The 24,284-nt window shown below is 42.1% G+C and overlaps 1 protein-coding gene across 3 annotated transcripts in view; it reads left to right on the top strand.

The window, feature by feature from the left end:
* Nucleotides 1–24,284, top strand: part of IGF2BP2 (insulin like growth factor 2 mRNA binding protein 2) — an 85,366-nt gene that overhangs the window by 811 nt on the left and 60,271 nt on the right. For 2 of the 3 annotated variants that reach the window (XM_061636528.1, XM_061636529.1), the window contains exon 2: nt 1,415–1,475. In XM_061636528.1, the coding sequence (XP_061492512.1) occupies nt 1,415–1,475 (61 nt within the window). Of the gene's footprint in view, nt 1–794; nt 961–1,414; nt 1,476–24,284 lie in introns of those variants that run through there. The other variant, XM_061636530.1, reaches the window with a different exon arrangement.

The raw sequence follows: 24,284 nt of genomic DNA, 5'->3' as shown, positions 1-24,284 counted from the left end.
CGCTGTGCTTTGACCCCCCCATCCCTGGCCCCCACCCCTGGCCCCCATCCCTTCCTCCGGGTTGGACGAAGCCCCACGGAGCCCGCAAGGCATCTTGCACGGCTCGAGCGGGGGTTCCCCATTTGACCCAGCCCTCTTCCCGCGAGGGGGTGAAGGGGATCGGTGGCCCCTCGTGGCCAAAGGGCTCATCGTGTTCAGTCCTAGGCGAGGCTGCCTCCGAGCCCGTCCCCGCGCCCCGTGCGCCCTTTCCCGTTTGCCCAGCGCGCGCTGCGCTTTCGCAAGCGCCCGGGCGGCCCGGCGAGCGAGAGAGCGATTTTTCGCTGATTTTTTTCTCCGATTTTATTGAGCGGCTCCCGGGCGCTGGGGACGCCTCCCTCCTGCTCTCCCGGCACCCACTAGATCTCGGGCACCTTTCTACGAGGTACCCTGCCCTAACTCGACTGGAGTCCGGAGCAAAGAGCCCGAGACCTGCCTGGGGGCCCGGAGCGACGCGCAGCGTTGGGGCCGGCCAGCTGCGCTGCGAGCGAGCCGAGCCAAGCCAAGCCAAGGCCAGAGCAGCCGGGTGGGGTGGGGGGACTGGGCCAGTCCCGGGAGGGAGCCCGGCCATCGGGACTCAGCGGGCCGGACTGGAAGCCGCTGGGACAGGCCAGCCAGAGAACAGCGCTCCGGCCGGCCGGCCCTCTGCTGATGCGCGCAGCCGGGCCGTTTTGTGCGTAGAATCGGTGAAGCTGGGTGGCAGGAGATTGGGGCAGCCCTTTGGCGTAGGAATGAGCTTCCTGACTCCTCGGTAGTTTGCGGGACATTCATACGAATAGTGCGGGGCAGAAGGCTTAGAGTTGAGGGGGCGGTGCTCGAGCCGTTTGTGTAGCTGAACGCCCGCTATTCTTCCCCGCCTTGGAGTGCGTGCTCGTGTGAACGCTCCCACTTTTGACCCAACGCTCCCAAGGATTGACCCAAAATGTAGGTCAAAAGGATGGTTCTACAGGCACGGGAAAGAGGAGTTACTTTGGGCAAAGTGATTCCCACCCACCCATCGATGAAGGCACGTCCAGCACAGCATGCTTAAAATCCGTGCTTGGCTCAAACCTACTTCAGGGAGTTCTCACCCCAGAACTGGTGGCTGCTGCCACTTTCCCAACCGGTCTCCTGTTCTTACTCTACTGTCAGCTGTGGCTGATCAAAAAGTGTGCTACCCTCGCCCAGCTCTAGTCGAGTTTCCTTTCTGACCCCCCCCCCCCGACGCTTTCACAATGGGAGGCTGAGGGTGGTATTCAATGCTAATCCTGCTCAGAGTAAACCCACTGAAGTTAACAGATACAACTAGCTTGGGCTCACTACTTTCAGCGGGTCTACTCTGAGCAAGACTTGGTTGAATACAACCCGTTGTTTTTTTTCCCCCTTTTTTGCTTTTAAGGAAAAGCAGAGTTGCATGGCAAAGTCATGGAAGTGGATTATTCCGTCCCTAAAAAACTAAGGTAAATACCTTGATGTTCTTTTCTTATTACAATAAATTGACTCAAGAGCCAGAACTGGAGAGAGAGAGAGAGAGAGAGAGAGAGATTGTGTCACATAAGTTTAGGCTGGGGTGCTGAATGTAGTTTAATAAGTTGCATTTTTGCTTTTGTCGCTTCTGTTTTCGTTCTTGAAACCAGCAAGTGTTTTTCCCTGTATGGATATGGTTGTGAAACATTGTTTTCAATGCAGTAACTTGATTATTCCTTTGAAATGTCATGATGCCTTAACAAGAGGCTTCCTGTGACGTCTTAGAATCTGTTTATAGCCTGATCCTAAACACATCTGCCTGGAAGTAAGACCCTAATTGATTTCAGGGGAGGGGCTTGCATTCAAGTAAATGTGCCTAGGACTGCAGCCTTGATGCCAGCTAACATTTTTAGCAATTCGTTTAGTGTTCTTATTTGACCAGCCAAAAGCCCAGTGAAGATGAGTGAGTACATGGCCAACCCTGTGATGCCACTCTTTGGTTTATATTCAGAAGAAAGAAGTGTTAAAAGCTACTTTACAACTTTGAAGTTGTAGCTATCTCACAATCCAGAAACGGGGAGATCTTTGTTGCCAAAGGATGTTACTGTATGGCCTGTATAAACTATGTCTTAGAGTGGTTTGGTGTTTTTTTTTAGAAAAAGATAATCATGGCAGAAGTGTGATTTTTATATGGGGTGATAATGATGCCTTCTACTTTACTCTTTGTTCTGATTGCTATGTAATATTTCCTCATCTGACTTTTATTTTTATTCCACACAAAGCATATTTACAAGTCATAGTATTTTAGGTTGTTATAAGGCAGTTCACGGTATAGATTTTTTAATCTGTAGAATTCCAATTTACTTCATGAGTATTGCTATGTAAACAACTGTTATTTTCCCACCGCAGCTGTCTAACACAACTTTTGAAATGCTTCTAAACTCATAAGTTCTGCTGCAGGCTGTTTCCAGATTTCTAACACAGTGGGGGGAGGGGTGGTGCTGATGGTTTTTTCTTTTTTCTGTAAGTAATTCTTTATCACAAGCTATGTAGCAAGACTTCGTAGTACACAGGAAAACTGTTATACCAATACCCGTTACTGCTCTAAAAGGCTCTGACTTCATACCTGCTGTGCTTCAAAGTAGTAAAAATTTACTTTGTATTTGGGAGGGATGCATTGCACACACAGTTCCTGAAGATTTTAGAAATGTTTTCATTTCCTGAGTAGTGTGCAGGCTCCAGCCTTATTTTTTTAGGTTCCCCTTAAGAAAAAGCATTGGCATGTTAATTTCTCAAAATGCACAGTTTAGTTTTTGGATTTAAAAATCAAAATTCAAAACTGATGTTTCAAAAGTAGACTCTGTAAATGTGGACTTCCGTACAGATGTGAACTTGTCTTTAGTTAAAAGAAACTCCTGCAAAGCTAAAAAAAGTGCAAAAATAGAGAGGAATGTTGATATTTGAAATATTTGTGTAAAATTTTGGCATTTTGTCTTTGTGATATCTGAGTGGAGAAAATATTGTTTTGTGTGAGAGAACTGATGTAATTACTCAGACCATTTGTATATGAGTAACTTCAGACCACAAGAAATACCATACCATGAAAAGGAATACTATTGTGAGATTACATGTGAACTGCAGCATTGGTAGACAGATTCCAAAGGGGTAGCCATGTTTGCCTGTTGTGGCAAAAACATTGGTTCACAAAAACTGTTTAGAAATTCTGGGCTTTACGCTGACTTTTCTACTTCGGTGTTTTTGCTAAATGTTTTCCACACAACTAATTCTAACATCCTAATTTTGAATTTCATTGCATGGAAATAGCTCTGTTTGATCTCAGAGAAGTTTGCTTCTGTAGTTGTTAAATCAGTAGCAGTTCTAAATATACAGAGTACTTCACAATTCTTGCACATAAATCCTCACTCCTGGATGTGTGACAGGTTAGGATCCCAGCCTTATTACTTTATCAAGAAAAGATCAAAAAGTTAATTCAATCCTATGCATGCTTACTCAAAAGTAGGTATCTTTTTCTCTCTCTTCAGTGGAGCTTACTCCCAAATAAGTATGTTTTGGATTGTCAAAGTATCTGAAAATGTTGCTTTAAAAATACAGAGGTGGCAGAAGCTTGTCACTGTGTGGTCAGATTTGAAGATTTGCTATACCAGCAATTAAATGTTCTTAGGACTGGGTATTCTGATTGATATTCTGCAGAACCTGATCTCAGGTTGGTGCAAATATTTAGTGTTGTATGATTAGTAACTTTTTGACCAATTAGTTTTATGTTTCTCTGGCACAGCAGGTGTTTCAGCACGTTACAATGCAAAAAAACCATGATAATTTTTTTTTGTTATTAATGTCAGGGAACATGTTTGATATTATTAACATTTGGAAAAAAATTGAAATGGGGGAGATAAATTAATAAATATTTGTCTATTCTAATACCCTTTCATCTTTCTGCCCTCCCTAAGAATTTTGATGCCTGATTTTTCTCAGTTGCCCAAATAGTTGAGATCAACTTTTCTGATTTAATTATCTTACATTTTTCCCTTTCAGAATAGTTTTTTTAAATTTATCCTGCTTTTAGATAATTACTTTTCATCAGTTTGGAGATCTATCTATATCGTTTAATTAGACTATGATAATACTGCTTATGATTAGATTCTCAGAAGCTGAAGACCACACACACACACCCCACATACATACATAGAACTCAGTGAGATCTGGTGTGCGTGAAATAGAATCCCTGAATGCTCCCAATCCAATCAATTTAGTAAGTGTTCTCATGGGCTTTATTGTGAAGGTTGGTTGTGGTTGGGGAGATAGTTCTGGGACAACTTTCCAAATCGGATGCCAAGATATTGCCTTGTTAACTAGGATGTAAAAATGTTTTATGTTAATGAGCAACAGGTAACTTTCACATTGTGAAAAGTTAAGCAGAATTTGATTTCAAACAAAGATGGCTAGATTGTAATGAGTCATTTTTTTGCCATTGTTTGGTGTGATTCATGGCCAGGTTTGGACTGAGAGTGTAAAATTTGCCATCATGTGTGTGTACCTGTCTGATCAAAATATAACTTGTAAAAGATATGTGTTTTGTACTACCTTTCTAGGTACCATGTTTTAAACTTAAATTAATTGCTGCACAAAACAGACTGAGAGGTAAATCCTATTTGCATTTTAATAGAGATTGTCTCTGATTATGTTTAGCATTGTGCTTTAAGCCTACTATCTTACATATATTTTGTGTGTGTTATATCAAAATCAGTAAAGAGTCCTGTAGCACCTTACAGATGAACTCATTTATTCTGACATAACATGTACTCTGACCCACAAAAGCTTATGTCACAATAAATCTTTTCTTCTGTAAAGTGCCACAGGACTCAGCGGGTTTTTTCTGCAACAGATTCACTTTCTACAACTAAAATCAGTCAGATGTATTTCCAGTTAAACATGCTTAAGATCTGTTTTAGAACCTGCAAGTTAGTGTAACCCTTGTAGATACTGCTTTTATGTTGCATAGTTTTGGTGTATAAGTAGCTCCTCATTCTTCCATTCTGTTTTAGTATGAAATTAAGTTTTCAGAAAATTACAAGAATGTGGTGATTGAATCTGGAATGCCTAGCCCCCCCTTTTTTTTAGCAAACAGGCAAAAAATCTAGAGGAAAGAGGCAGGGGTAGCTTTGAAAATGGTGGCTGCCACATGACAGTGCTGGGGCAGGGGAAGGGTCATTGAGCCAAAGGTTGACAAAAGGCTCTTAATGTTTTTCATGAATTAAATAGTGCCAGTTTTCTGTGTTTGGGGTGCAAATGTTTTAGAAAAGTGTCCTATTTATGTTTTTGTTTTCTGCTTGTATTGCATGTGCAGAAAGCAAACTAAAATAAAACATGCATCCTCAAAACCCGTTTTATATTCAGATGAAACGGAACATTTTAATTTGGTGAAAAGAATCTAGTTTGTTTAAGGAACTTTTCTACATTAGGTTTGTAAATATCATTATTAATGGAATGGCCCAATTTACACAACTGTTTTACATTAACTGCTGGTTTTGATTTAATTGCACACTCTGAATGGAAAGTTTATAGTAATATACAGTGTGCATTCCTGTAGAACAGCGCTGATAAAAGTTTTCTTGTATAAACCCACAACATATACATAGGGAAATATGACAGTGATGTAGCAATGAGTGTAAAATGTTCTTGTTCTCTTATTTTAAAAAAATGTTGTTATGGGCTCAAAAATATTTAATATTAAGAACAGAAAATAACTAATTTGTAGTGTCGAATCAGAAAAGGGATCAAACATACGTGAATGGAAGATTTGAAAATGCTTTGATAATTTCTGGTTTGTAGTTAATTTGCATTAAGACATTGAAAGGTAACAGTAACGCTGTTTTAAAATTAGTTAATCTTGTTTGGTCTCTTGAAAGATTCACCCAAATGTTATAATGTCTTGCACTGAAGGGAAGTAATTTCTGTTGAAAATGCAGTGTGTGAATCTTGATCTTAAAAATACTATAGTATTGAAACAATTCTCATCTTTCTAAAGCTTCAGATACTAGACTTCATTTTGCTAATGTGAAGTATATTTTTTTTACAAATCTATTTTATATTTCATTTAAAATACTCTTATTTGAAAATAAATCAAATGGAAAAAGTGTTAGCAAATATTTGTTAATTGCAGCTGTGTAAGCGTGCTATTCCTAGAGCAAACTAAACAATGCTTTTAAGGAGTGTATGTGTATGTGTGATATCTCTTTCCTTCTCTCATATGTTTAATTATTGCATGTTGAATCACCTACTGTTCCTATCTGACAAAATAATATTTAAAGAACTATACAAGTGGATCCCTTGGAGTGACTGGAGTGTCTGGTCTGGATTATATTGTTTCTGTGAGTCATTTCCATGGCAGTTCACTGGATGTAAAGAACACAAAAGTTAGAGGGACGATAGAGTTGTGGAGAAATTGAGAATGTTCTGATAGAAATCGACTGGGGATATTAAGGAGCATTAATAAGGAACGTAAGGAGAGGCCATCCATATTTTTAATTGCTTTGTCCTTTGAATGTGATACTGTGATATAAAGGATCCATTTACTCTTAAATAGTACCAGTGTTGTAAACCAAAATGCCTGTCCTTGGTCCAGGATAGGAGCAAGAGAATCTGTTCTGTGACTAGTGGCACTCCATTTAGTTCTGTGCATCCCTGTCGTTTAGCAGCACAGACAGAAATGAGTGATGCAGTGGAAATAAGCTAATGGTTCCAAAATGGTTAATGCCATGTCTTGAAGTTTGTTTTTCAAGTTCTAACCCATTATTCAAGTGCCAGGTTCTGGAAAAGTGTATGTTAAAAAATTGAAAAATGTGCAGAATAAAAATGAAATCTTGACACTGAAAGCACTGGTGATTGGGTTAGGATTGCTGAAAATCTTGATGTATCATATATAGTTGAGAGGCATGACATGCATACAACTTGATAAGGGGGAATCTGATCACTATGGAGTTAGTGTTAGTTACATGTATGATCTCAATACATGTTGTTGTGTCTAACTATTGAATTGATTAATGTATATTTGTTTTGCATTCTAAAGCTGTAAATCCCTGTGTGAATCAAAGGGGTGGTTTTTAGAAATGTTAGGATGTACTATAGTATTTGAAAACATTAATTGCCCATGTACACACTGGATTTGCTGGTACAAAAGTCTTCATTGACTTCTAATTGCCCTCAAGATTGTAATTTAACTTGGTGGCATGAACTGGTATTTTCTGGACATATTTCATTCAACAAGACTTTAAAGTTTGAGATGTTCCTGCTTTTGAAAATAACTCAATACAGAGAAAACCAAAAGATAACTCGCATGTCTCTAAACATTTATTTGTCAGTGGAGAAGGGAAACGGTTTTTTCTGTACCAGCGTGAAGGTACAACCAGATGGAGAAGACATTTATGGTATAGGATGTCTTTTTTGAAAATCTATAGAAAATTTGTAGCATAACCATGATACACAAAAAGCTGACAATGGAAAGCTGTAATATGTATTTTTTTCTACATTAATTGGTGAACTCTAAGAAACTATTCCAGTTCCCTGAATGTTTTCATTCTAACTTTATAAGCAAGGCTCGTTCATTTTTCAATGTAACAGGTAATTTCTAACCAAAAGTAGACTGGGCTTGATTTTGGAGTACCTTTCTAAAGGAGACATTAGATAGTACTTAATAGTTAAGGACATTTTGATGAATACTAAAGATGGTCACATTTGATACAATTATTCAGTGAGGAGTTATGAATAGATACTAATCTTTTTATAGACACTCATTTTTGTTTTGGAAACTTCCTTTATCTGGATCTCCTTAGTCCAGTTCTCCCCTTCAACAATGCCTTATGTCTCTGTTTGTATATAGTGAAACGTAAAAAAAAATCTTATCCCCCAAGTTTGGAGTTTTTCTTTGGTTTCCTAGTCTATTTTGCAGTATTCTTTGAAGCCTGGAAGATCCTGTAGTAAGCTTCTGCACCCTTCATAGTCCCTGACCGATCATAAAGATCATAAAGATCTGTAGATACTTTTGTACAAATCATTCTTCTTTTTATTTTAGGTATTTTCTGAAGTCTTTATCCATACTAAGTTTTAATATAAACATCTTACAAAAATATAATAAATGTCAGATTAGAACAATTAGATTTGCTTAATTCCAGCCTGTAACTCCCACCACAGGTATTTCATACCTTTATTAAGATGACCAGACTCAGACTTTGGCAGCTCTTTAGGTGAAGGGAACTGTAGAGGAGCCACCAAGAACACCTCCTTGTATGCCTTGTCGATTTGGCATATAGATGGTGCCACGGTTTCCCCATTGCTTCCTTGAGATAGTCCAGTGTAAGAGCGTGGCTACTTTCTGTGTAGTATATGCGCAAATGAAACAATGAAAAAAGAGGACAAGAAAAACTAGGAAGCTAGAGATGAAAAAAGGGTGTGAGGTTGCCCATTAGGGAGGGGGACTGTTCTTCCTATTTCGGCATGATGAAGTATCCCTAGCATGCTGTCCTTGGTGAACTTACTACTGTTGCTGTACTTGAAAATAAAGGCATAATGGTAACAGAGAAAAGGACTTTTGGCCAGTTGAAAACAAAGCATATGGAATGAAGCAATCTGTTTTTTATGCTTGGGGTAAGCTATATAGGTCTTTACAAGTTAAATTGGGAGGAACCAATTAGTGCCCTCCAGATGTTGTTGGTGTACAGCTCCCATAATTTCTGACTATTGATCTGGGGCTGATGGGAGTTAGGAGTCCAACAATATCTGGAGGGCACCATCTTGGCTACCCCTAAATGGGATCACTTTGAACTCTTTCCAGAGGGCTAAGGATATTCTTGGACCTTGAGGGCAGCAGTATGTTGACTGCAAAAATTCTTGCAGTGGCGTCTGTGATTCAGGCTGAACCAATACTGATCAGACAAGCTTCAAGCCTTCTTTTTCTACCTAGCACATGAAAGTGACCCAGTCAGCTCTTACACGAGATACTGCCTTTGTCTCTCCCTCTGACATTGTATTTTGCAGTACTGCCAATCTTAAGCACTTGAATGGCATGACTCAGCCATGTCCAGAATCATAAGACTGGTTGACTCATGCTGTTTTACTGTAATCTGTTTGGGTACTAATTGTTCACAAGTATCTAGGGGTCATGGTGTGAATCCTTCCTTTGAAAGAAACTATCCACAGAGAGTTGTTCTTCCCAAATGCCAACTGAACTTTATACAATTCTTTGATTCTAGAAATTCAGCTGATGGTGCATCTGGGTTTACCATGCTTCATTTTGCATTCACGTGTGAATTATTCATTCATTCAGCCATGCTTGCTGTCTCGGATAATGCTCCTAAGCACCCTCAGTTTCTCATACAGCTCTGGATAGAAACTAATCCTACCTAGGACTGATCTGAAAGGGGGACACTTGTTATTGCCAAAAAAGTTCATATTGAAAAGCTCCCACCTTTGGCAATATACCTGTGATTGCATCACAATGGGTTAACAATGTTTGCCTATTCAGAGTGAGGGCAATGTTTCCTGAGTTGGCTTTGTTTGCCCTCACTGACATTGTAATGTAACCACTTTTGGCTACATGGTGTTTTGATGTCATTTCTGTCACTACATAATTCCTCATTGGCTGCAGGAAACATTGCCTTCCCTCTCAGTTGACTTCAATTCAGTTTTGTGTTTTTATGGAGGGGGGGAGAGAATATGTTTACTGAAAGCTCTGTTCTGAGATGGGTGAACATTCAGTACGTTCCCAGTTTTAATTTATTACTATTTGTTAAATTTTTAGACTGCTCTTCATCCCAAAGCATCTATCAGCAACCAATCTTACCAGCAACCTCCCTCTCCCTGTCCCCACATATATGGCCACCATGAAAGAGAGCTATAGCCATTTTCTAGCTATAGCGGACAGAGGGGCACATGAAGAAGGGAATTATATTTTTCCCATTTCCCCTAAGTGGTGCTGAATTCGTGTAGCAAAGCTGCCAAAGACCTTTCCCTGAGGCCTTGCAAACTGCTGGTAGATGGTAGTGAACTTGTGGAGCAATTATTTGAGCTGGTATAAGGCAGGTCTGTGTGGTCACATGAGCTGAGAGACAGCTTGGGAAGGCCATCAGGGGAGAGACAAAAGAGCCCACTATTTGTGCACCCCTCTTTCTGGCTGTAGAGGGAGAGTTAAGAGAGCTGCTGGGTGGCATGATAGAGCCATCATGTGTATGGTTTGTGTGCGCTTTCCTTTTGTTCTGCTATTGTATCTGGTCAAACTAGTTTTACGGGCTTGTTGAAGTGCTTGAAAAAACTTGCAAAAACTTTGGACAAGAGATTATAGTGGGACAGAAAAAATCAGTGCACACACTCCATTATGCTGCTTCCAGCTGTCTGAGAAAACTCTCATCTTTCTCCCCCTCAGATGGAAGGGGCAAAGCTGGAGGGGGGCAGGTGGTATCCCTTGGGTAGTGGCAGGTTTAGAGTGGAGACTGTTGGTTACCTGCCTTCCTGCATTGCACCCACTTGTGCACACATCTGGCTGTGACAGAGCTGATGGAAGGAAGCAATTGCTGTAATCCAAGGAGACTGAAGCATGCAATCTCTTTGCTGCTTCCTAATTGGTAGACAATAGCTTCTTGACATTTCCTTGGAGCAGTCTTCCTCATCCTCTACTGTGTTTCTCCCATCCACGAGAGAGCTGTGCCTTAGACAACTCCACCTGGTGCCCTACCCTAGCTAGCTGTGCCTCTGTCACTCATGACTGATCTTGTCACACAGTTCAAACGTGCTGTAATGCAGGGATGGGAAACGTATGATCTTCCAAATATTGTTAGATTCCCATCTCCCATCAGCCCCAGCAACCATGGCCAATAGTCAGGGATCATGGGAGTTTTAGTCCAACAATATTTAGAGGGTCACAGGTTCCTTTAGTAGGTGAGATGGAGAGCTTTTACTGTCACTGTTTTTCATCTTTAATTGGTGGGAATTGTGTATGATGCTTCAGGTTTAATAGGAATATGTTAAAAGATGCTTTCAATTATGGAACTTTTCAATTTTCTAGCTCTTATTGCAATTTCATGAACGAGATCTGCTGCCGCCAGGCACCTTGTGAATGAAGGTAGTGCCATGAGATATTTGATGTTGTAAATTATTGAATGAGGATACATTAAGGAGGGGATAGGAGAGCAAAGGTTTATTAATGCTTTCAGCCAAGTAAATAATAAAACCAATTTTAAAAAAGCCCTCCTTGAACCCTCAAGATCTGAACAACTTTCGCCCAGTCTCAAATGTGCCATTCTTAGGCAAGGCAGTTGAGCGGGTGGTGGCTAAACAGTTGCAAGCACACTTGGAAGAAGCGGATTATCTGGATCCATTTCAGTCGGGCTTTAGACCAGGACATGGGACTGAAACAGCCTTGGTCGCCTTGGTAGATGATATGAGAAGGGCATGGGATAGAGGCGAAGGCACCTTCCTTGTCCTCCTCGATCTCTCAGCGGCTTTTGATACCGTCAACCACGCTATCCTCTTGGACTGCCTGCAGAAGTTAGGTATTGGGGGCACTGTATTGCAGTGGTTCCATTCCTTCCTCTCTGGGAGATACCAAAGAGTAGCATTGGAGGAGGAGGTTTCAGATCCCTGTCCCCTCACTTGTGGGGTGCCACAGGGTTCTATCCTTTCTCCAATGCTCTTTAACATCTATATAAAGCCGCTGGGAGCAATCATCAGGAGATTTGGGCTGCAATGTCATCAGTATGCGGATGATATGCAGCTCTATCTCTCATTTAAATCTTCACCAAGATTGGCTGTGGAAACCCTGTCCAAGTGTCTGGAGTCGGTGAGTGGCTGGATGGGAAGGAATAAGTTGAAGCTGAACCCTGACAAAACCGAGGTGCTGTTTGTGGGAGACAAGGGAAGGCTGGGAGATATAGACCTGGTGCTTAATGGGGTATGATTGCCCTTGAAAGACCAGGTCCGTAGCCTGGGGGTCATTCTTGACTCCCAGCTGTCTATGGAGGCTCAAGTTTCAGCTGTGAGCCGGGCAGCTCTGTATCAACTCCATCTGATACGGAGGCTACGCCCCTACCTTCCCAATCATCTGCTCCCACCGGTGGTACACGCCCTGATCACCACTCGCCTAGACTACTGTAACGCGCTCTACGTGGGGTTACCCTTGAAAACGGTTTGGAAGTTACAGCTGGTACAGAATGCAGCGGTGCGTCTGATTGTAGGCAGCCGCCGTAGAGATCACATCACTCCTGTGTTGAAGGAGTTGCATTGGTTACCGGCTGTGTACCGAACCCAATTCAAGGTGTTGGTTTTAACCTTTAAAACCCTATACGGTTGTGGCCCAGCCTATCTGAAGGATGCCGCTCAACAAGATCGACCTCAAAGGGCCTTCTCTGAATCCCACCAGTCAAAATAGCTAGGCTGGTGAGGACTCGAGAGAGGGCCTTCTCAATAGTGGCCCCCACCCTCTGGAACTCTCTCCCAGGTGATCTACGCCATGCCCCGTCTATAATGAGCTTCCGCAGGACCCTGAAGACTTGGCTTTTTAGGCGGGCGTTTGAGATGGGCTAGTTTTTTACTGTTTTTAAATTTTAATTGTTTTATATACTGTTTTATCTTGTACGTCGCCCAGAGTGGCTGGACAACCAGCCAGATGGGCGACTAACAAATTTAATAATAAATAAATAAAGGCTTTAAAATTCTGCTTTTCTTCACGCTGAAGTTGCTCAGTCTGTGAAATGACTTCAATAGTTAAATGATATGAAGAGCCATAAGGTGATATAAATTATGCTGCGAAAATAGATAATTAATACTCTTTGGTTTCCTCCCCAAAAGGGATTATCGTAGAAAAACTGAAAGTGTGCTCCTGAGTATTCTGTGCATGGCAATAATTTAGGCTTAGGGCGGTATATAAATTAATTAAATAAATAAATAAATAAAATAATTCAGAGCCAGTTCAAAACTATTCTTCAAGTGAATTACTTGATACAGGATTTTTGCAGAAATCTCAAATGAGCATAGAACATTGAATTCTGAACACTAGTGGAGGATCCTTCTCTAACATTCCAACTGAAATGAATAAAGAGGGAATTAGCTGTTTGCAAACATCTCTGTGAATACAAGCAGAGTCTTAATGAATGAAACTTTCTTCTGCTTCTTGATTCTTTTGCACAATGGGAATCTTAACACAGTACTGATGTAGGAAGAAAGGTCAAACTTTTGTTTACTGCTGGTTCTGCATGCTGCTTTCTAAATTCGGGTGGCCCCCGAATTGTGGAACAGTCTCCCCGAGGAGGTACGCCTGGCGCCTACGCTGCTATCCTTTTGGCGCCAGGCTAAAACCTTCCTATTCTCCCAGGCATTTTAATATATTTCTATGTATTTTACTGTTTTAATGTTTTAGCTATGCTAATATCATTTAGTGTTATTATGAATTTGTATTTTTATCTGTGATTTTGTTCATTTATTGTATTATTGTATGTTGTACACCGCCCAGGGAGCCATTGGCTATGGGCGGTTTATAAATGAAATTAAATAAATAAATAAATCACCATGCAAAAATAAAGAAAAAAGCGGTGGAGTACATGGATTATTTCTGTGGATAAGAAGAATATCAACATTCTTTGTGGTACAATGTACAGCTGGTCCAAAAACAGCATGAGAGGTAAAGCCTAGTATGTCATGAGGATATCCTTGGATCTTGCTAGGCTTAGACACACATTTGCTAAGGCAGGGATGGACAATGTATGGCCCTTCAGACTACAACTCATCCCTGATCATTGATCATGCCATCTAGGGCTGATAGGGGTTAGGGTCCAACATCTGTAGAGTACAGGTTCCTCATTTCAGGCCTCCAGCATGGTGCAAGGATCATGATGTCATCAGCATGGCATTGGATGCCACAGAGTATATGCGCCATGGCCTTTCAAAACATGAGACCATTCCTAGGCTGTGATAGGCATCACTGTATTTGCTGTAGAGCCGGGATAGCCAACATGGTGCTCTCTAGATGTTGTTCATCTATGGCCATGCTACCATGAACACGCCTGATCTTGTCTAATCTCGGAAGCTAAGCAGGGTCAGTCCTGGTTAGTATTTGATGGGACACCGCCTGGGAATACTGGGTGCCATAGGCTTAGAGGAAGGCAATGGTAAACCACCTCTGAATACCTCTTAGCATGAAAACCCTATGAATATATGCAAAAAATTCATAGTGTCGCCATAAGTCATAATCTACTTGAAGGCATATAACAACAACAAGATGTTGTTCAACTCCCACCAGTCCCATCGAACATAGCCAGTGGTCAGGGATGATGGAAGCTGTAGCCCAACAACATCTGGAGGGCACTACATTGCCCACCTCTGCTCTAGAGCCACTAGTGTAATTGAAACCTCTCAATACACTGGTTGTTCTTGCACTTGTGCAGAATCTGTTTCGAAGCCTGACATTGACTGCTGAATCCTAGATATCACAGTTCAGCCTGGAGTTTTGTGGGTTCTGAGCTCCAGCAAACTTTTTTGGAAAAGGTTCTACTCGGAAAGACTTTTGTAGGGATCAGCAAGCAACACACATACTTTGGAGGTGGAGCCACGCAAAGAGGTAATGTTGCTACATCATAGCCCAATGAGGGTAAGGCTGGTCTGCTGGAAAACAAAAGGGGAGAATCTGCCATAAAACAAAGCAAAAACAACAAATGTCTCCACCCCCTTAGAGTGTACTCAGAAAGAAGATGGATGTAAACTGTGAAGTATATATGTTCCATTCAAACACTTGGGGACATTTATATACTGTACTGTTTTCTGGAGGCAAGTGCCTGTAGCACGTTAGCTATATTCTAGTGCTTCCCTGTTGGCAGGTCCTTCCAGCACCCCCTCTCAAAAATATTTAGGATTCTCCTAAGCGCAGTTTGGTTAATATAAGAACTTTCAGCTGAGCAACTTGCTGAAGAGAGGGACATCACATGAAAAATAACTTCCAAGCAGCAAAATGTAATCAATTTGAATTCTTTTTTTAAAATTGCAGTGACTAATTCACATTCCAAATATGAAAATGTCCAGAACCAGCTAAACAGCAACATGTAATTCCTAGGGCAGGCAGCATTGTGCCAGGCAGATAGCTGCAATTAGCAAGGAGAGTCCTAAATAGGAGTTAACAACACAAGTAGTATCCGGCCAATCTTAGAACTCCTGTTCAAATATACAAGCTGTCCAAGGTCAGGGATGCTCAGGGTTGCCTGCAGTGTACTTTGAGACTTTTCCAAGGAAATCCTTGATCCTGAGTAACGCAGCCACTGATGTACAGGACACTGTGAGATAATGGTGGGTTGTGAACCAAATGCCTTGTTTCCTTTCTATTTATAGACCTGGCAGCCAACTAGAAACTGAATTTTGAGATGTGTTTTCATCAGTATTTCTGACAGTGTGTAGCATGCAGCTGTTTTCTAGGTTTTCTGTGTGTTAACTGCATTTGATTATGTGAGTGGGCCAGAGATAACACAGCAGGCAGCTCTGGGAGACTGACTGGAACATTGTTTCAGCATTTGATCCAGAGAAACACAGCAAGTTATATGATACTGTGTGCTGGCCCAACTTCTACTGGCATGCGCCATAGCTTCACAGAATCCTTTGTGCAGAAACGGGTGAGGAATTTCTGAGTTTCATTTTTTTGACGCCTGAATTGCTGGTGTGTGGCATGAGATCCAGTAAGAAGATGGAGTGCAAGGACATATGACCAGAGGGTGCCCATGTGAGCCTCTAGTGTAAGTTGGCACATAGGAAGCTGCACTATACTGAGTCAGACCATTGGTCCATCTAGCTCAGAATGGTCTACACTGCCTGGTAGTAGCTTTCCAAGGTTTCAGATTGGTGTCTCACCAAGCCCTACCTGGAGATGCTAGAGATTGAGCCTGCAGCTTTCTGTATGCAAAGCAGATGCTCTACCACTGAGCTACAGCCCTTCCATGTGCTCAGATGCTTCTATGTGCTTGCCATGGCAGCAGTCCTGACATCTAGTCTCCCCTGCTTCTTCTAGCATCCCTAGTATTGTTTAGAAAGAGCAGCAAAACCAGATTATGCACTGCTGGTTTAGAAGCATTGAGACCTATCTGAGTGATACTGAAAACCATGACAAGTAAATATCTGTAGTCCATGCATCACCACAAGCAATCCAAAATCCAAAACATAAATTCCAAGCCAAAGAAATTGATCTCTGCTGCCATAAAATATATTGTGCAAGTCTTGCACGAAGCTGCACATTGTGCTTCCAAGATTCAGGGTTCCATGTTTGGTCTCCAGCATGTCCAGTTTAAGAGGTAACAGATGCTGTGAAAGACAGGTTGGATGGTAAAGCTGACATGACTGTTGGCACTGCACTACATTTCAGGTTTTGCCTTGATTGTTTTGCATGTGTTTTTTTTTACTCCAAATCTGAGTTCTTCAAAGTTGGTGGCATTGCTTGATGCATTAGGATATAAATCTCATAAGTTGTCATCTGTCAAATAATAAATAGGTTTGCATATCAACTATTAAATAAAGCCCTATTATATGTTGAAAATACACTACTGTCCAATATAATGTGTGGTTTTTAAATTGTATGTTGATATTTTGATGTTGTGAACCGCCCAGAGAGCTTCGGCTATGGGGCGGTATAAAAATTAAATAAATAAATAAAAAATAAAATAAATAATCTGAACTCAAATAGAGATCAAATATTCACTGAATATTTGGCAAATATGCCACCATAGTGAAAATGATGGTCTTCTGGTGGTATAATTCCTGCCAAATCCTGCAACTATTTATACTGCTGGAGAGAGGTATTGACAGAGCCAACCAATCTTGAATGCTTTTTACATGTGACAAATAGGCCAGTCCTTTGTGACAGACATGTCCTTTTGAAAGATATCAGTGTTGCTTAATCATAGAATCATAGAATAGTAGAGTTGGAAGGGGCCTCTAAAGCCATCAAGTCCAACCCCCTGCGCAATGCAGGAATCCAAATCAAAGCATTCCTGACAGATGGCTGTCCAGCTGCCTCTTGAATGCCTCCAGTGTCGGGGAGCCCACTACCTCTCTAGATAATTGGTTCCATTGTCGTATGGCTCTTAACAGTTAGGAAGTTTTTCCGGAGGTTAAGTTGAAATCTGGCTTCCTGCAATTTGATCTCATTATTTCGTGTCCTGCACTCTGGGATGATAGAGAAGAGGTCCTGGCCCTCCTCTGTGTGACAACCTTTCACGTACTTAAACAGTGCTATCATATCTCCCCTCAGTCTTCTCTTCTCCAGGCTAAACATGCCCAGTTCTTTCAGTGTCTCCTCATAGGGCTTTGTTTCCAGTCCCCTGATTATCCTTGTTGCCCTCCTCTGAACCTGTTCCAGTTTGTCTGCATCCTTCTTGAAGTGCGGAGACTAGAACTGGATGCAGTACTCAGGATGTGTAGTGTCATTTTCTCAATATAAATCAGTATGCTGATGACACTCAACTGTGGCCTGGTTCTCATGTCATGCCTAAGCTAACTCATGGTTTAGTGTGAACATGCAAGCACATGGGCTCCCAGGGAGGAGAGCATGGCCTTTTCGTTTGTCCCCAGTCATTTTGCTGCTGCATGGAGCTAAGCTATGGCTTGGCTTAACATATTTTCCAAACTTTGCATAGTATGATGGACAAACCTGGCCATTATCTACATCTGAATTGGGAGAAGGAGTGTAAGATGTGGTGAATTGGTATGTGGAGACACTAGTGAGTGTGGGTCAGCAAGTTGGAATCTAGAAAAGATGGAGGTGCTGTGCCTGTGGACGATCATTTCTTAGGTCAAGGAATCGGTGGGGTATCCTGTTCTAGATGGGATTGCACTCTCTTTGAAGGAACAAGTGAGTAGTCTGGGGGTAATTCCTTGACTCTTCTTTGTCACGAAGCCCAAGTGATTGCCTATATCTAGGAGTGCCAGTATCTAGCTTTGGCTGATGCATCAACTGTGGCCATTCCTAGACAGAGAGAACTTGTCTACAGTTATCAATGTTCTGGTAACTTCCAGGTTGGACTACTGTCATATGCTCTTCATGGGGCTACCCTTGAATATTGTCTAGAAGTTGCAATGGGTGCAGAATGCTGTGGCCATGGCCTGGGTGGGTGCCTTGGCCTGTTCACATACAACAATTCTAAAACAATTGCACTGGTTGCCTGTTGTCTTCCAGGCCCAGTTCAAGGTGTTTAAGACGCTAAACAACCTAGCCCCCAAATATCTGAGAAAACACCACTTCTCATATTGACCTGCCTGAGTTCTAAGATCTGCTGCGGAAGCTGTGCTGTTGGTCCCCATGTCTAATGGGTTTTGTGGGGTGGGGGTCGATGGGCAGGCTTCCTCTGTGGTGACGCCTCACCTTTGGAACTACCTCCCTTCTTGAGCTGCTTCTTGCCATAACACTCCTTGCCATGGCATCACTCCTCCAGTGGGTGGACAGCCAAAGTGTGCCCCCCGTTGGGTTTACTGGTGGGAGTGGTAGGAACCAGCAACTGCCCAATGCTCCTGAGGTGCTACCTGCTGCTGCACAGCTTGACTCGCAATTCCCTCACGATGCCTCTGGGCCCTACCCTGACATAGCATCACAAGTGCTATAGTGGATCCTCAGCATTTAAGCAAAAGTGCAGTGGGCTGACACCAGGCCCAGCTTTGGGCGAGTTGCTGTTGCTTCTATGCAAGCAGCCAGATGACAAAATAAAAAATGTAAATGTACTGCCTTCAAGTTGATTCCGACTTATGGCGACCCTGTGAAGAGGGTTTTCATGAGGCTGAGAGGCAGTGACTGGCCCAAGGTCACCCAGGGAGCTTCAGGGCTATGTGGGGATTCGAACCCCGGTCTCCAAGGTCGTAGTCCAACATCTTAACCACTATCCACTAGCTGCTGCTTTTATTGATCCATTTTTTTGCCCTGAAAAAATATAGATATTAATACTGATAGTTTAAAAGGAAATACTGATAAATTATTATTCTTACGATCAGTGTTTTAGAGGCTGACTTTTTTTTAAAGTCCATTTTCAAAAATAGCTGCAGAAGTTTACTACATTAAAACCCGATCCTTGGCGACTGAGAATAAGTAAATTAGTTGAAAATTCGGTACCAAATTCGAATTGAACAGAATTCTAGCACATCCCTACCCTAAATTCAGTGAGCTAGCTGCTTCTCACCTTACACTTTACATTTACATTGGGTGCTGTGGATACTCCAGCACAAAATACATTCACCTCACCTCTGTTCAGAGTGGAAGAAGCATGTTTCAATTGCTGTTTTTTTCAGAAAATACATGGAAGCAAGGGAAAGGCCTGCTCTTCTTCATAGTTGCTGCTGCTTTGGATTTTTCCTAGGTGAGTGGTAATTGAATTGAATGTAGGAGTAGTCTTCCATAGGATCTCCCCTAGAATCTCAACCAGTATTGTCTGGAGAATACAGACAGAAGCAGATCATGCTATTAGAATAGTATGGAAGCAGAATAGCATGAATAAAAAAAAAATTGTGGCACAGCACAAATTACTATTTAACAACAAATATTTTAGAGCATCAGTAACAACAAAAACAGCAATAAGCAAAATCCTACAAAAATCTGAGAAAACAAAATGGTCTCCTCTTAAATGGGTGGAAGGGTGTTCCAAGACATGATGACACTCATAAAGCAAAAGGGCCCCATCTCCAGTTGCTGCACTTCAGACCTCAGAAGGTGGGGCTCCTGGAGCAGGACATGATCTAAGTAAGTGAATGTATGGGTTCATACTGAAGGAGATGGTTCCACAGAGCAGTGGTGCTTTGGATTAAAGGACCAGCTTGTTAGCAGTACTACAGGATTAAAGTAAGGTGCATCTGCTGGTGATCACTAGTTGCCGAGTAAGATTGTGTTCCAAGGTAATCTGGTTGGAAGACGCTTATGTGTGAATCTGTTTTATGTGGGGAGATTGGCGCACAACGATCAACACACAATCTTGACAGAAAAAGGCTTTGATCCAATGGCATGGATACCACGACGATTGGAAGTCTTTTATCTGCTGCAGCCGTCATCCGCCTTCACAGCCATTGTAACATCCTCCGCCTGTTCTGCCATTGAGGACATTCTTGGATTGTTCTTTGTCTGGTTCTTCTCCCTTGACCTTACCGCCATGGGTGACCCTGCTGGGAGTACATGACTCCCGATGGCATCGCTCATAGGGTTCATTGGAACACACAAGCCCACTCACCACTACAAGGTGACGATCCATCGAGTGCATCTAACCAACCCTTGGGATGAGTGCTCAAAAAAGAACTATATCCTTGAAGTAGGCTGATGTGATCCTATCTGAATCCTCTGCATTTCTGTTCCTGCTATTTCTCCCAACTATGTATTGGAATAGCTAACCTCCTCCACTTTTCCCTGTTGAAGCACTCTTCTTTCTTTTCTTCCTTCCTTGTTCCTTACCTTCTTTATGGCTAGAATTTAGGAACAGCTTAAGAATGAACTGTGGTTCCTGTGTGGAGGAAAGTGGAGAAAAGCCTTAAATGCCAATGCCTGTGTCCTAATTGTGCTCCCAATGAAGTTGCTATCTCAGGTACATAACTCAGGTAGCAAAGCATCCCTTTTTACTCTAGCCATGTGCTAACACAATGCCTAAGATTGGCCTAAGTGTTGTTGAGTAAGGCCCTCTGGGTTTGTCTTTCTAAGCCAAGTTTCGATGTATCCCGCCTGCTTTCTAGAGGCCTCTCTGTTCACAAGGGGATTTAGATGGAATACTTCCAGGAAATAAGTCTGAAGAAGCACAAATTATGCCAATGCATCAGAAACCATCATGTTTAGTAGCACCCAGAAGCTTGTCAAACCCTTTGACATCAACTGTAGCAAACTTGCAAGTACACACCTTGGCACTGATTCATACATTGGTGATGGGCAGTATTTATATGGTTATTACTGCACTGTTGAATTCTTTTCCCCATGAGCAGCTCTCCAGGGGTGCTTGCCTCTCATAGACTAGGATCATTCTGGCCTTTATCTGTGCCTCTGTGGGTTGACTCTTAGCAAATGATTAGCATTGTGCGCCGCAGAATTATGATTTTATTTGGACCATTTAGGATGGCTTGTGTTGTATGCAATGCTTTATAGCTAAGTCTTTAAGGAGCAATGTAGGATCCTGCTGCCATTTATTCAGAATTCAGTACCAAAACCCCGCTCATTTGAAAAGATGTGGGAAATGTGCATAATTTCACTGAGTGTTCAAATGGGTAAGATAGCATTGCAAGGGAAAGGAGAGAGACCAAAGATGTTGTAGGTAAGAGGAGAGTGAAAAAAGTAATCATATCAGTCAGCAGGCAGGGAAGCACAGTGCTGCTGCTATGCTTCCTTTGAAGGGAGCATCTGGTATTGAGGTTTCAAACTAAAGCATGCCAAGGGGTTGTTTGCAGCAACAAAAAAAGACTTTCCACGTTAAAGGAATTTCCACATTATTCGTTGAATATCATCCCAGTGCAGGTGAATATGTCCAGCTACCATTGTACAACAGCTCCTCTCTCTCCCTGCTAGTCAAAATGTAGCGGTCTCATTGTCCTGACTAGGGGTGATTGGAGTTGTAGCTCAAAACGTCTGGAGGTCACCAGGTTGGGGAAATCTGCCTTAGGGTGTCAGTGCCTAAGACCCTAAGTATTTTTTCTGATGGAATGGAAAGGTTCCCTTCTCTCAGCATCTAGCCCAGCCTTAGCCAGCCTGATGCCCTCCACATGTTTTGGACTACAGCCCCCAACAGCCCACTGTCATGCTGGCTGGGGCTGATGGGAGTTGTAGTCCAAAACATGTGGTACCAGATTGGCTAATTTAGCCAGTATATTACAGTAGATCAAAATTTGGATTTGGAGGTCCAGGCTTACATCCTTATTCAGCATTGGCTCTTAGGCAAGTTTCTGTTTTGTAGTCTGGTAGGAAAGTATAACAGACTAACATCGAGCTTTACTGTCTCCATTTTACAACTCTGATCTTGAATCCCCAGATACAAACGTATTATAGGACAAGGCCAGAGAGGCAAAGTATGCAGCAGCATCTGATTATGCTTTTTAATTTCATTTCTTTCTGGCAGAGCAGAGCCATTTTTGCTGTCCAGAAAATAATAAATTTTGTAAAAGCACTTTGGTAAAATGCTACCAAAATAGTAGAAAGGTTTAAATGTTATGCTGATGTTGCATCTGTGGGATACAACTTAGGTGGGCAGAAGTTGGCAAAGGGAATCTCCCTCCATCAAGTACCTTTTCCCCAGGCATTTCTCAGAGGTAGTGATTTTAACCTCCTGGCCTCCTGATGGTAAAACTGGAACGACTGGTTTGGCCCTCCTCTTGCCCTTTGGTCCTGTTTGTTTGTGTACACTTCCACTGTATGGCTTTCAGTTTCCACAGATGGGGTGGAGGTTGACACATTTCCTTAACTGTCCAGCATGACCATGCAGCTGGCCAGCATGTCCTGGCTGTGATGTCAGACTCCTCCTCCTCTCATTCCTAGCAAGCTGTCTGGGCATGGAGAGTAGCTATGCATTGTTCTGCAAAGGGGCACATACTGTTGTCTGAAAGCATCTCTTCATGGCTGTTCTCTTCTTTGCCGTTTTCCTTCATGTTGGAATATCTCTGTCTTGTCAATGAATGGGAGCATCAGTTGAATCAGTGCTACAGCAGTGCCAGGCCTCTTTTTCTTATCTTTATAAAATAGTCATATGGGTCCTATAAAACAGCACCTGGAGAGGGCTGGGATTGAACCTGGGACCTTCTGCATGCAAATGCATGTGCTCTACCATTAAGGTCTGGCCCTTACCCAAAGGGATAAAAGAGGGAGCTGCAAGTACAGATATTGTTAAGCAGGGTTTTTTCCATTAAGACAGTTCTCTCCATAGACATTAGCCCTCTCCAGGAGCATTTTGTCCATGTAATTAACATTGCGAAGAGTTGGAATTAGGGACAAGTGTGCTCATCCCGCAGTTGCCATTCTCCATGAGTTGAAGGGTGACTGTCTGTAGTCGGGAGCCTGCTTTATTTGTGTAGGCTACTTGTGCATTTTAGCTGATTTTTTCCATGGTTCTTAAATGTGTGGGGAGCTTACACATGTAGGCCTGGCTCCCCACTGCAGATGCTTGTCCTTCTGCTTGTGGAGGGTGATGGGGATGGAGCAAAATAAACACCTAAAAAGGGACTATCATTAGAATTAGATTAGTCATTACTTAGCTTTATAGAATCTCCTCTTCTCTTCATTCAGCCTAACAAAATTTTTAGGTGAGTTTATTGGTCCCATTTTACAGAAGATAATGTGAATCTGAGAGATGAAACCCCCATTTTTACTTGAAGTCTGGCACTCTTATCTACTGGCCCATGTTAGCTCACTGAAAACCAGAAGATGGCGACTTCTATTATAATATACTGTTAATTGTTGTGAGGTCCTTGGTTCAAATTCTGCCTGCCCCTCCCCCCTCCCTCCCCCCCCCACATTCACTTGATGGCCTTAGGTCAGCCATTATTTCTCAGCTTCAACTCCCCCATCCCAGTCCCTCAGTATATTGCCTATCTTGCAAGGTTGTAAGGGTTACTATTACAAAGGAAATGTTTGGGAAGACATTAATCTTTGCTATAAATGCTTATGTTGTTGTTAGGAGTAACTTCTTTTTGGAAAAGACTCAGCCAGTAGTAAAGGAGCAAAGACCCCAGAATTTATTATCATGAGTACTTTTGAGTCCACAGTGCCAAGAATAAGAGCTCTTTGGCACTGCCTTTAAAATTATTTTCTGTTTAGCATTCTCTGAGGATTCCCTTCAGTGGGGCAGAAACTGAAACCAAAAAAGGATATTTATTCCTGTTTGTTAGTGCATTGTACCTGTCTTTTCGAACTAACTACCATAGTCTGTTAACCACATTCGTTTCCGCAGGAAAGTGCTTGACTTGCATACAGCTTGTACATTTACTTCAGTGAGCGTAACAGCCCTATTGAACTTCTCTACCTTTCCTCTGAATTTGAGAAGAAAAACATTGCTTATCCCTGCAAGGACATGGTCAGGATGAAAAGAGCAGGCTACCCAACTATGCATTTTCAAGAAAATGGAAATTGCCCAGTATCCTCCTGAGCCATCTCTCAAGTATTCCAGACAAAGCAGCATTATACCCATAGGAGGAAGATCATTTCTAGCAGGAAAGCTAATCTTCGAGCGTGAATATACCCTGCTAAGACCCCTACCTTTTCACGAGCAATTATTACGGTCTGACCCATGAGTAAAGTGTCCTGGTGGACAATATCCTGTATATGTCTG

The sequence above is a fragment of the Rhineura floridana genome, chromosome 7, assembly GCF_030035675.1.
Source record: "Rhineura floridana isolate rRhiFlo1 chromosome 7, rRhiFlo1.hap2, whole genome shotgun sequence".
Lineage (NCBI taxonomy): Eukaryota > Metazoa > Chordata > Lepidosauria > Squamata > Rhineuridae > Rhineura > Rhineura floridana.
Note: the sequence above shows the minus strand (reverse complement) of the source record. Positions and strands in the feature narration are given on the sequence as shown.